Here is a 14,312-nt window from a genome sequence, read left to right on the forward strand (position 1 = left end):
CAGCCATCCCGGCATCCGAGCTTCTACACGCCTCGTGACTGACCGGTACGCGTGGCCCTCAATGTAACGGGACTGCCGCACCTGGACACGCACATGCAATTAATGCCAGCGCGCCAAAATCACCCGGCACGCCACGTCGCCACTCGGAGAATTCCCCCTCCCGACGAAACGGTTCCAGCACGTCCACATCGACATCACTGGCTCCCTCCCACCAGCCGCCTTTTACCACTATTGCCTCACCGCCATCGATCGTTACACTCGCCCGAGGTGTGGCCACTCGAAAGGATCACCGCAAAAGACATCACATCAGCGTTCTTCTCCGGCTGGGTTTCACGCTTCGGCACTCCTCGTCGAGTCACAACCGGAAAGGAAGGCAATTCTAATCTCAACTCTTCAGGCTCCTCGCGCTCTCCACCGGGTTCGAGCGTTCACAGACAACTAGCTACCACCCTTGCGCCATCGGGATGATTGAACGGTTTCATCGGCAGTTCAAGGCAGTCATCATGCGCCACCCTCACTCAACCTGGCTCGAAGCTCTCCCCGCTGTCGCTCTCGGTCTGCGCGCAACTTTCAAGCCAGAAATTCAAGCCACACCCGCGGAACTCGTCTGCGGGGATCCGCTTCGCCTACCTGGAGAACTCTTCTCCGCTCCGAACTCTGATGTAACCAGCTCGGACCCTGCAAACTTCGTCGCTCGACTCCGTCGCACAATGGGCACGCTGCGCCCCTCACCAGCGGCTGACCACTCCAAGCCGACCCCGTTCGTGTTTAAGGACCTGGCAACTTGTTCGCATGCCTTCCTCTGCGACGGCACCATACGTGCATCTTTCAAGCCGCCTTACTCCGGACCTTACAAAGTCATCTGTCGCGACGACAAAACATTCACCCTGCCAATCAGTGGAAAGGATGTATGCGTTTCCATCGACCACCTAAAGCCATCATACTTCCTTTCCCAGGAGCCTACCAACCCCCGCACGTCTCCCGTAATTCGCCGACAACAGCCCGCAACGCCTAGGCTCGCACCTTACACCACCCGTCTTGGAAGCCAGGTGCGGGTCCCCAAACGTCTTCAAACCTGACGGCTCCTATCTGCGTGGGGGGGGGGGGCGAAACGGGTCGGCGCCGCTTCTGTGCCTGCGTGTCGCGACGATGCCTCCAAACACGGGCGCCGGCGATAAAAACACTCTCGCCCGAAAGAAGCAAGGAAACTGTATGTGTGCCCCGATTCAGGGGCAGTTGTTGTAGAACCTTCAGATGCGGAAACATAAGAGTTTTGTTATCCCACGCTTGTGAACTCTGGTCAATACTTCAACCCCCTATTAATTCATGCCGACCTTGTTTAAAGTGAGGATGTCTTGTATGTAAAGCAATGCTAGAAACAAACAAAGCAACCAGCACACAATCCAGGTTCACTTCACTTCACTTTATTACCTTAAAGACCCCTCAACGAGGTGTTACATAAGGGGTGGGTTGTACTAAATCATAAAAATAAACCAAGTTCTGACTGGTGACGTACTTTTTTCACTGCTATCGCAATGATAAAGATCTAGCGGTGTTTGCGAGTGATATTTTTATGTACCTCAATAGGACTGTAATCAGTTTTTGCAATGCAGTCCTTACACGAAGGGTTGTTAGCTTGGTTGTCCATATGTCTTCTTTAAATGTTTTTTTTCATGATTGACCCGAATTCATATGGTGATGACAGATAATGCAATCAAATAATTTACAACTGTTTCAGTTACGTATACATGCTCTTTGAACAAGTTTTGTACCTAGATACGGTTACAGTCAAGGTAACCACTGTTATCAGCGCCCATTAATATTTCCTGAGTACATTCGTGTCGAGACAACTGAATAACAGCCCAGGATTTTAGTGCAAGGTCACTTGGCAGGTGCCTAGACCAGAGGAAAAAGATATTCTATGCTTGAAATTTGACCTATGCATATCCTACCGGGATAAGTGGAATGCGTGTGGAATCTTGTGAATCCCAAAATAAATTCCCTGTGAAATCCCTGTCTGACACAGTGCCGAACCCTATTGAACTCCCCCCACATCCCTTGTCATTCTGCCGACGTTGAGCCGAGCTCAGCAGAATCTGTTTCGGTATGCGTTATCGTGTCTTATTTACTGAGGGCCGCATTGGTCGCAGCCTCCTACAGTAAGAAATTGCTGATCTCTAACAAATTCGTGATCGACAGAGCATAAGCTATTGAAAGACAGTGCATACAACTAACCGTGTGACAGGTGCGGTTCTGGAGCCGCATTTCTGTATTCTCTTTCACACAGTGTTTTCCGACAACGCTGCTACCACAACACTTTCACAATCTTCGCTTAATGATATGATCCTCCAAGAAGATTTTGGTTTCTCAGCTTTAAAGAAACTGCCGCATAAGCTCGCCCAGCACCTTTAGTTGTGAGCAAAACAAATGTGGAATGGTGCTGATTCAAGTTGCCCAAATCATGATTATTTATGTGGCCGAGCTGGACGCCAGAACAACAATAGCCGCCGGTATTTCCGTCGCTATATACTTGCTTTTACTTCGGATACATCATTCCGGCTAAATTTAGGATTTGAATTCATGTTAGAACAGAACACAGCCAAGTAATCATCGAGAGTCAGAGAGTTGCAAACTGCATTACAATCAGCTACATCACGTATAAAGTAAGCTTCTTAGGAGCGTACCAGATTACTGCACATAAGGTATCCCTTCCCACAATTTATGACTACATATAAGTGACCAGAGGCAATAACTCCAAATATGAGAAAATGCATTCATTCGCATAGCATCAATTTCACCGCTCTCAATACTTACATGTTTTTTATATATTTGGATGAGAGAATTACTCCAAACACACGGCTGATTTGAAATTGAAACAAGATACTGTACACCATTCGATTGACTTCATAAGGCTTTGTGACATCCAAAGGCCTTGTTTCACATGATTTCACTGTGATAGGCAGGTCATCTCAAAACTACTGATTCTCGCGACAAGTGTTTGGATGTTATAACAAGACATTCCAACCTAACCCAAGAGCTTCAATACAAATTTGTTTGTAGGTGCTTATACTCTTGTAAATCGTGATGACATAATTTTTCCCACTGACACAGCAAGCTGCATTTCACTACGTTGAATAAAGTATGGTGAATAGACCTTAGAATGATGGAGTGGAAAATAAGTAAAATAAAGTCTAACAGCAAAAGGAAAGAAAGCTAATAATATTTTGTCTACGATGTTTTCTCACAAGTACAATTCGCAGTGGCGCAATCTCCTGCAAAATATGCCTACAGGGTTGTCAGAATGTTTTAGTCATCTTAGAAATAGATATGTACAACTGGACACTATTTCTAAAAAACAATTTTCTCTATAATAAAATATTTAATGAAATAATTTTGCGGAAAAAGGATTGACTCACTTTCCAGTTTTTTATTTACTGCGATGATTGGTATTTCTTACCAGTAGTAATTACTCTGACAATCACTCGTTCTATACTATTTATATGCAAGTTAAGGTCTTCCGGAAGCATTATTATTATCATCATTGTCATGCATCGACTTAAATTTCATTGTTAATATAAAGGCGATGGGCGTGTTCATGAGTCCTTTGCCTCGTATTCCGCCTTGCACGCTGTGTCCTTCGTAAATGTGTGACTGCATAAGCTCAGTGTCATCGTGAACGAGCAATATGTTTACACTTTTCAGACTTGTTGCATGATGTTTTTGGATCCACCTCACTAGCGGCGTCTTAGAACACAAGGTTGGCCTAATAAAATAGCTTGGTGCTCGGCTATATTGAACAAGATATCAGTTGGTGGCTGCAGCATGTAACTATGAAAGAGCGAAGAGATGTAGCGGCTCAGTAAATTAAAGGTGAATTTGGATGCCTGCTCTTTGAATTCACCTTATATATAGTCAAACAAAATGCCAGCAGCCCAAACTGGCAAGGCGTGGTTTATCAGCGATAACACGACGCCTCATTTCGTTCGGCATTGAAAGTGACTGGTGGTCCCGCTAGGCTCGGGCAGTCTTTTCAAGCGAACAACTGGCCGTTATAACGCCCATTCAGTGTAAGGAGAAATGAAGGCACGGTTCTTGTGCTCAACTCCCATCTCCATACTGTCACCGTTTCCAATGCAAAAAATTTTGTGCTGCCCCTGTTTTTTGATGTTGTTGCAATTTGAATTATTCGATTCGGGTTTCATAGTTGTGTCGTGCTTCTCAAATATTTGAAAGTAATCGTTATATGTTATTTCCTTCTTTGCAAGTGCCGTGTCTGTGCATTGAAGTTTGGTATTTTTCTGCGTGAAATCACCATGCGCAACGGCTTTCTCCGACAATATTCAATATAACAGGTAATTGATATGTGGGGTTTACGTCCCAAAACCACCATATGATAATGAGAGACGCCGAAGTGAAGGGCTCCAGAAATTTCGCCTACTTGGGGTTATTTAACGTGCACCCAAATCTGAGCACACGGCCCTACAACATTTCGCCTCCATCGAAAATGCGGCCGCCGCAGCCAGGATTTGAACCTGTGACGTGCGGGTCAGCAGCCGAGTGCCTTAGCCACTAGACCACCGTGGCGGGGAAATATAACAGGTATTGCTAAGGATTTTCTATTTTCTCAGTTATTCTTGAGACAAGAAACTGCTCGGGTAGTCAGAAACAACGAATAGGTCTCTCGCCTGCTGCACTAACAGCTTTGTTGGTTTGATTTTCTAAATTGTGGTTGTTGTAGCTGAGAGGGCTTGTAAAATTAGGGCAGTAAATTTGGGAGTTGTTTGTGAACACCAGCGTGTAATTAGCTTCTCTCTATTATAACGTTTCTTTGGATAGTCGCAGTGGACCTCCTCATTCAGGTGGTGCATTTTTCGACGGGTAGAAAAGCATAGCCTGCGTCTCCTACTGAGTGAAAGCAACATAAACAGATACATCATATGCAATTATATATAGCCTGCATATCTATCTATCTATCTAAAACTTTGTAGTGACTATTGTTGGCATAGGAAGGCAAGACTGTATTACAAGCATAATTGTTTGTTCATGGCATAAATAACGCAAAAATACTGGCGCATACTTCACGAATTCCTTTCCTAAAATCAAGTGGGGCACATATCCGTATCCTCTAACCCGCGAAATGTGGGCGTGCGAATTGGCAACAGCCGCAATGCCTGACAAATGCGAAAAACAAGGCTGATTTCTCTTTTTTAAGAATTGTTATATTACGAAAGTGAAGTGTTTCCTCGCAGAGGTAGTTGAGCATTCGTTGTGCATTGGTTAGCCACAAGGGCGATGGCATAAATGCTACAGTAATATCTTGCAATGTTTCGTGAAGAATGGCAAGCGGCTCAATATTAGCAGCGGGCATGCGACATATTGAACAAGCGCTGACAAACAACTGTCAGAATTCTTGATTCATGTGTGAGCAGCGCGTTTCGTTCGTAAACGCGACCTCAGCAGCGAGTAAATGGAGGTTCGTGCTCACTTTCACTACTGTAACTTCCAAGTCAATTTGCCGTGAAATTACAGCAGGTACGAAGCACCTGAATTCTGAGGTAAGTGCGCACCAGTGAGCCATCACCCTATAAAACACTTATAACCACCGTGACCACGCCATGTGGAGGCGCTCGCACACAAAGACGCGCGGGTCGATGCGGAACGTTAACCTTTAGAGCGCTAGCGCTAAACGCGCGTCCCTGGTGCTATCTCGCTTCAGAATACTAAAAATTGTGGATGTTTCGGAGCTGTGAGGACCGCCAGCCATTGACAGTGTATATAAACGGCCGTTATTATATGGCTCGCCGTTATTACTTTGTTGAAAAGTCGCTCTGTGATTAGCGTCGCGCGCTGGGGGTCACTGGTTGGATGGCACACAGCTGAAGTTCTCCTTCTTTTTTTCTTACAATCTGCTAGTGAATAGTTCGCAGCAACATATCCGGGAAGGAAATACATCACGAAGCTGTCGTGGACGCCGGGTTAAGAGAGGTTGGTGTTAATGTAAAAAATAAAGGATCAGAGAAATAATCATGCTCAGACGTTCTTTGGGAAAATCAAGTATGCCACATTGGCGCCGCTCAAGGTCCTCAAACTCTTTTGGAAAAAGACCCTATGCAGTAGGAATGTCGATCAAACGTCAATCCACCTCCTCAATTTTCCTGTGTTTCCCTTGGTAGTTTTGGTAGGGCTAGGTAGGAGACCAGCCAACTGCTATCACCAGACGGGTAGCCTCCAAGACGAAGAGACGTGTCTACAACTTTCCGCTAGGAGAAAATGTCATGCGCCGTGGCATCCTGAGAAAGTAAGATTGTGGTTGCAGGGATGCTTGCAGGACTTTCATACCAGTTGAAAAAAAAACAGTATGTATCTATGGCTACAACTAAGCAAGCTCTATTGAATCATTGCGCGCCCTCGGGCAATTCACTATCAAGTGTCAGGTTTATTAATCAGATGACATGCAAATCTCAATTTCGATGTAACAGGCACTCTGTTTCAGTTGAAGTGAAATCGTGAATTTAGAAGAAATGCGTATTGACGCTACATCATACCTTCAGCTACGCTTAAAGTTAGTGTATAGAGTGGACCAGGTATAAGCACTCAATAGGCTCAAGACTGTTTCATAAATAAAAACAGACCATCCACCCTGTAGCGTTTTAATAAAATAAAAAAAATTGGGCAATGATGGCCACTGTGTGCCCGCTGCGCAGGCTTCTGACTCCCATAATACGTACTGCGCTAGTGGGTTATATGCGAAGCAAAAATAAGGATTGCTGATATGTCATTTTAAAATCAACACAAAGTTATCAGGCGTATGAATGTAGTACACAGTAAACAAAAGCATAAATGTTATGAGCACTCAGGTATAGGGATAAGTTGCAGATATGTTGTTTATAGTCGCGTAACAGGGGCATAACTAACGCATGCAATACCAGCCCCAGTGGTAGGCATGTAAAATATGCCGTACAAGACTTCCAGGTCATGATTATTATGTTTGCGCATGGCATTTGTGTTCGTCGTCGATTCACGTCACGTAATAACAAGTTTGGTATATATGAAGCTAGCAAAATGACCGCGAGTGCACAGTGAGTGCAGCATGTAGTCCTATTTTACATGACATGCACGTCGTGATTATCATGTTAGAACGTAAAATTTCCATCGTCGACCGTTCGCGTCACGTAATGCCAAATTCGGTCTATATGGAGCTCGGGAAACGGCCGCGAGTGCACTATGAGCGTAGCATGTAGTCATATTTTACATTACATGCGTGTCAAGAATATTATGTTTGGACGTGAAATTTCAATTGTGATCCATTAACTTCACGTAACACCAGCTTTGCTATATGTGAAGCGAGCGACACGGCCGCGAGCGTTTTAGGAGCGTAGCATGTAATCATATATTTCATGACGTGCCTGTCATGGTTATCATGTTAGGACGTGAAATTTCCATTGTCGGCCGTTCGCGTCACGTAATACTGAATTCGGTATATATGTAGGTAGCGAAACGGGTGCCAGCACAATATGAGCGTACCCTGCAGTCATGATTTATTTGACATGCATGTCATGATTATCATGTTAGGGTGTGTCATCTAACTTAGTCGTACATTCACGTAACGTGATACCAAATATTGTATATGTGAAGCTAGCGAAGCGACCACGAACGCTTCATGAGCCTAAGCCGTGTAGTCATGACTTACATGACATACATGTCATGATTCCACGCCAGGGCCTGCCACCTATTTTCGCCATGCATTCATGTCGTACCTTAACAGCTTTGCAATATCTCATGTGAACGAAACCACCATAAGAGCAGCCAGACCATGGCATTTAAATGATGACATTCTTGACATTCATATCATGACTTTCGTGTTTTAACTAGTCACTTATGCTCGTCATACACTCATGTTGTGCCATAAAATTTATGGTATAGATCCCATGATTGATACAGCTTTGAGATTTAAAAGTCGTATGTGGCTAGATAGACGGATAGATAGATAGATAGATAGATAGATAGATGGATAGATAGATAGATAGATAGATAGACACGCTTAAGGCAGCCTGAGTTCGCTAGGAAATGCTACATGCTTAAAACATGATTTTATCAGTTCTATAGCTTTTCATTTATGCCTAGGAGACTGTGAAGAAACAGTGATTGCCACACCGTTTTTTGCCTCATCCTCAATCTTTAATTCCGGCCCACTCGACGAAAGAGTCGTAACAGTTTCCGTCTTTTCCGTAGAGCGTAAGTTCATGAAGTCAATCTCTGTATGGACTACAACATGTGTGAAGTAAGTTTCTAGGCTCAAATACAAAGAGATACAGGGTAATATCGAAAGACACTTGGTCCTTTCGCAGAAGGGTGAAGTGGGCGTGGGCGAGGAGGGGAGATTGCAAGGGGAGCAGCAGCAGCTAACTATAGCTTTGAATCAATGGTGGTTCTGGCGGAGAAACACTCAGTGATTGTTAAAATTCCCATCGCACAGAGTCTGCAATGACGATATTTCATTCCGTGGAGAAAGTCCACCGTTCTGCAGCTACTCCTGCACAATAGCTCGGATGATTTCGCACAACTCGTTAGAGTCCATGGTGAGAACATGCACTGGTATCGGAGTAAGTGGTGGTTTTACTACCCTGAGCGTATTTCCACCACCTTCTTTGTCGTCATTGTCTCCGACAGGAATTACAGGACTGTGATAGATTCCGCATATTTCAAGCAATGGGCTTGACTCCTTCCATAGCTTGATTGACTCTTCGAATAAGAAAGCGGACGTTTTCCTGGCATGACAGGGCCTGCATGATGCAAGAGCCTGGTAGTCTCTTCCGTAAAGCACGCCATGTTTTCTTTCGGCATCTGCGCGTCGTCCTCGAGCAGTGCCTCGGTGCTCTCCTTGCAGACGACGCTCCATAAAATTGCAATAACTTTGTGCGAAAAGTGCCCCGCGTTATCAGGGTTAACTTTTGGTACTCAAACTAGGTTCAAACGCCGTTTTTCAAGGCTTGGGTCAGTTCATCTAGGGGATTATGCATCATGAGCGTAGCAGAACGTCTTCCAGGCGCCCCGTGAAGACATTAATTGTCGTGTTTTAGGTGAAACTTCAGTTACTTGAGCCTTCGCCCCCTAAATGGAACCTCAAACTACAGAAATTTGTACTGCACACTAATGGCGGCCAAAATGGTGTTGGCTGTAGATAATCTAGTCTGAAATAAGGCATTGCACGATTTGTAGAAGCGTTGTTGTAGATTTTAGCGTTGATGCTCATGAAAGCTTCCGGAAAAATAGCCTATTCACGTTTTGTACGTAATCTTTACAGAAAAAGCTTGAGGCAATCTTGAAGCTTTTGAAGCATGGTGGTGAGATCTGTTCCGGGCGTTACTGACAGTCTTTACGGAAGAAGTTCGAACAAAGAAAAATAAACGCACGTAGTCATGTATTTAAGACGGCTCACTTTGTGTGAGTTATGAAACGCCATGATACTTTGTAAAGCAGTTTTTCGCAAACTGCGATGACCATACTTATTCAGCACATACTACATTTCTGTTCCTGCGGCGGCAATTCAGTGCTCGTAATAGAGTTCACTTCTGCCTATCTCTTTCAAACATGCGTATGTCTTGATGTGATGAAGACTCAACTTTGAAAACATGGAGGCGTTTTCGCGCCACGTTCTTTGTTCAGGAGCTGCAAAAATTTTGTGTTTGAATGGAATTCATTGTTAATGTATTTCAATTATTTTACGAGGCCTTCAGCACTGGTCATGACAAAGAAACTGGACCATTCATGTCAATGATGATGGTGGGAAGCGAACGGTGAGATGACGTTTCAGCTATTGGTGACACAGTTGTCCTAGAACAAGTGCAAAGTGTGACTCATCTCATGTTTAACAGTTAAAATCGTAGTGCGAACATTTGAAACACTAACCTGTACATTCATTCATTGCAACACAATATATTGTGGCTACATCAAATTGTGTGTTTTCTCCTGAGTTGAATGGCATAAATATATCTTGGTAAGCTTGTTTCGTCAGCTTGGCAAATCCGATACCCCGGATACGACCCCAGCTGCCCTCTTACATACAGAGAGTCAGAATATCATTATACGTCAGCAAGGCGGCCAAAACGGCGCTGCTAAATCTCAACGTGTTCTTCGCATGCTTAACTAATTGTCATAAGACATATTGGGATTCAGTCATCCGACAAGACACTTTTGTGTTACATTTGTCCTGCTTTGTTCCGTAAAGTATTGGCGTTGCATGGCATGGAAATCACCTTCTACCTTCAGTGAGAGCATCACATGGAGGGTTGTTGCAACAACGTAAAGAGTTTATAAATATTCTAGGGATACATGTGTGTGTAAAAATATAATAATTCGTGCAGTATCTTGATAGCAAATTATTTTCTTGTCACCTTGAAGGTGAATATCTTCTTTCAAAAAGATATGTATCGGGCGCCAGTAGTTTTCATGTGATAAGCTTTTCTGAAATAAAGCAATCGGCGTGTTCAGCGACGAAACTAATAAGCCACTTCGGTAGGCCGTCTTTTAGGAAAGCATCGGCAAAAATGCCTTGAAGTGCCCACATTGTTTTCATTTTTATATGTAATCAAAGCCGTCTTGCAGTGTTGCAAACAATAGCGCACGTGTATTCTCTACTGAAATGTACACTAAAGTGAAAGTATCATGAAAAATTGATTTTCGTCCAGGTATTCGACTGCTCGAGCATTTTTTTAAAAATAAAAAATTAAAAAAAGATGGATATTCACTCCATACGTATTCATTTCTCCTATCGTTTATGCCTTGCAATTTATATACATTTCACAAATTTATGTCTGCAAAAGTGGTTTTGTTGGTGTTACTGTTAGAGCTTTGATATACTCAAATGTAAATTGCATTTACAAAAAGTGCATCTACACTAGAACAATTGGGGACGTTTTCGTGTATCATGTTTACATTTTACACGGAATCTTTTAAAGACGCACAGCTGGTCGCCTCCATGATTTTAGACATGTCATAACCATTTAAATAAGGTTTGGTGATATACAAGCAGAACTTAGGCATTTGAGTAACTCGCATTGCTATTTATCAAAATGAATGATGACCAAGCACTCGACTTAGAATCGTGCAGCTGATTATGTACTTGGTAGCTGTCGACGCTCACATGCCTTTTGACGTTCGTTAACATGAAGGCTCCCTTGCTTTAGTCAAGTGCCAGAAAGTTTTGCAGGAGGGTCACTGTTATCTCACTTCTACGCATACGCAGATCCATCAAAACATTCATGAAATAATTGCAGATATTTTTTTGAAAATCTTCTTCATTAGCAACCATTATAAGTTATCGCTAGTAAGAGTAAAATTCAGCAATTTTTACGTCTATATTTACCCTTAAAGAAGAATGACGTGACAGGTTTCAAACGTGACTCATTTTCAAGTACTGGGCGTAGACTTTACTATAACTAGGTGAAGGTAAAAGGATTTACTCAGAATGTGCGTTTTTACCGCATTATGATAAAATGCGAAGACGGATGCACGAATGTTGCAGAAAACACTAATTCTACTTGACAGAGTTAGATAACGGTAGCAAACACGCTTCTATCCTAGTTCATCAGCCGCCTTGCACCGAGCGACGCCATTAGTTAGAACGACTTGAGGAGGCGGTGAAGCGCAACAACCTAATAAGCTTCAAATCCCCTTCGAAAACGATGAAATACTTGCCTTCTCGTGACGTTTTAATCCTGCACACTCTCCATTGTGCAGCGCCGCAGTAATCCATTAAAGTGCGAAGGCGTAACTTAACCCTTATCATAATGAGCGCTGCCTAAAATTTGCTCGGCCCAAAGAATCATAATATTGGACCGTCACACGCGTAAGTATGCATGGTACAAGTTATAAATACTCTGCCTTTGCCTCAAATATTGTTTAGGTTGCTCGGTTTTGTGTTGCTTTTGTTTTTGTCTCACTTCGCTAAAACTGCTCCCCTCAATCACTAGGTGCTCACATTTATCCTTACCAAAGTTGATTGCTTGTTATCAGTTTTATAGCTTACACAGATTGACGGCAAGTTTCATAAGTAGAATCACAAGTTTTGTGAATAAAAGTAAGAGAAAAAAACGAAAGCGGACACTTTGAAGGGCTGATATGTTCTAAATATTTAAACGTTTCAGGTGCTATAAATAATAGGTGAAACTCCTTGCCTTTTTCAAACACACATTATCATCTACTGGAAACTACGTGTCCAAACATAAATATAGGTGAAGATAATGAAGGTCTTCAATGAATATTGCTGTCAATAGGTGGATATTGTTGTCAGCTGATGGCATGTTCTGTCGAAACGTTTGACATGCCAGTGAACTATAGCAAGACATTCTGTAGAAGAGGAATCGACAATAGGTTAGCTTAGTGCCCCACCACTTACCAAGATGTATTGTCATATTTTTTGTGTGACTGTGTTTTACCGAAAACAAGGTAAGCTTTTTCTATCAATCGATATGTGGCGTTTAATGTCTCAAGACCAGCTTATGACCACGAAAGACACCGTAGGGGAGGGCTTCCGAAATTACGACCACATTGGGTTCTTTCACGTGCACCCAAATCTGAGCCAATGGGCGTACAGGATGTGCGCCTTCATGAAAATGAAGCCGCTACAAGTGGGATTGGAACCCGCCACCAGCGGGTCAGCAGCCGAGTACCTTAGCCACTAGACCGCTGTGCCAGGGCGGTGAAGTTTTATTGCAATAGCAAGTATATGGACACATTCGGCTGCATGTCACTGCCGGAGTCGGCGTAACTCACCATATATGTGTACTTACCTATATATGTGAAAACACAAGGAAAAAATGATACAGAAAAAGAATCCGGCGCGTGCAAGCGAACGTGGGACCCCGCAGACGTGAATGCGAGGCGTTAAACGATGAGCCACCGAGAAGCTCTTCCTTGAAAGTTCAAATGGCAAGCTATGGCAAGTTAAATGGCAAGTTCAAAGGGCAATTACGTTTCGTGAGTCATTTGCGCTTCAGATGTGCGGGGCACGTTTTGATCTACTTGCTCCTCTGCGTGTGATCTTCCAATTTGTTGCTGTCGTGTTCCTTGCTTTGCCTTTGCGGTAAAGCTGTGACTTTTTTCTCGTTGTTGACGTGCTCTCGTAGCTTAGCAGGAGTACCTGAAGCAGCTGACACTGAGAACATTTGCAAACCTCTGGAAGTGTTTAGAAGAATTTGTGTTGTTATCAGTTTCAATAATTAATCATATTTTAAAATTATTTATGTGGTGTGTTGGACACGATAGGGAACGCTCGCCCATGTGCGTCCGAATAAGGTAGGCTGCATTTATTCTGCTCGCACCAGCGTCGGTGCAACATATGTTGCTAAGGTTAACAAAATTCCGTTCGTCAAGTTCAATTCATTTTTCCACGTTGTAAACGCGCATGTAAATAGATACAGTGAAAAAAAATGAGTGTAAGTGACAACATTATTGATAAATATGTACCAAATACAGACTTGCAACTTTCAACCGGATTGTTGTGTTACACAGCCTCATCGGAAATAATTGTCTCCTGAAGGTAAAGTCTTATTATTTGAATGAAAGTAGGGGCACTTTTTATATCGCGCAGGAGAAACGTATGAGTAACACATTAGAAGCAAGTGGGGACTCGAAACAAACGCTTAAATGCATATAAAAACTATATAAAATGCAAATCAATCAGGGTGAAGTTGCTTGTTTTATTTTATTGCAACTAATTGTTATGAAATGCAGGATAATAATGACAATGTCTTTTTTGTGAAAGGACACTTTTGTGTGCAGGCTCGCAGCTCGTAGGGCCCCTTCTGAATCCGTCTCCAAAGCGATGACCACCCGATGGAATTATTTTACCATGTGCCTCATCCCACGCGAGTACCACTTCCTTATTTTAAGAGCACAGCCTTTGATGCGTAACCACTGCTTACCTTACTTGTTCTTGCCGTTTACTCTTGTCGCGTGATCTACGATCCATACGACAGGTTTTTTTGCCGGCCCCGGCTAATGCCACCTGGAAAAATAATTCAGGGCTACTCACTTTTCCAGGCTGGGCCTCTGACGTCACGCCGTTTCGACATGCGTCTCGTGCCGAGTAGACGTGTGCATGAGTTCTCAAGCCGGTCGAGATAGCAGGATTACTAAGCCTGACGAAGCCTCTTGGGGGAGTGCTGGTGTTTCTTCTGGCGAGTGCATGAATATGAACGTGTTTTTATGCTTCTGTGAAGTGCTGCCAGGTAATGTGAACTGCTTCGTTTACTGATTCATGTAACGTACACCTGCAAGCTCTCGCAACGGGTTAGTGCTGCGGATGCAGC

The 14,312-nt window shown here is 43.4% G+C and overlaps 1 protein-coding gene across 1 annotated transcript; it reads left to right on the forward strand.

Moving 5' to 3' along the window:
* Positions 1-464: 464 nt before the first annotated feature.
* On the forward strand, positions 465-1,079 carry LOC142791031 (uncharacterized). The gene has a single exon (XM_075885401.1). It carries the CDS (start codon positions 465-467, stop codon positions 1,077-1,079), a length of 615 nt encoding a protein of 204 aa, XP_075741516.1.
* The last annotated feature ends 13,233 nt before the right edge of the window (positions 1,080-14,312 follow it).

The sequence above is a fragment of the Rhipicephalus microplus genome, chromosome 2 (assembly GCF_043290135.1).
Source record: "Rhipicephalus microplus isolate Deutch F79 chromosome 2, USDA_Rmic, whole genome shotgun sequence".
Classification (NCBI taxonomy): domain Eukaryota; kingdom Metazoa; phylum Arthropoda; class Arachnida; order Ixodida; family Ixodidae; genus Rhipicephalus; species Rhipicephalus microplus.

Bases quoted from the DNA above. Each gene is read 5' to 3' on its own strand.
- LOC142791031 (XM_075885401.1), top strand. From the start codon at position 465: ATGATTGAACGGTTTCATCGGCAGTTCAAGGCAGTCATCATGCGCCAC.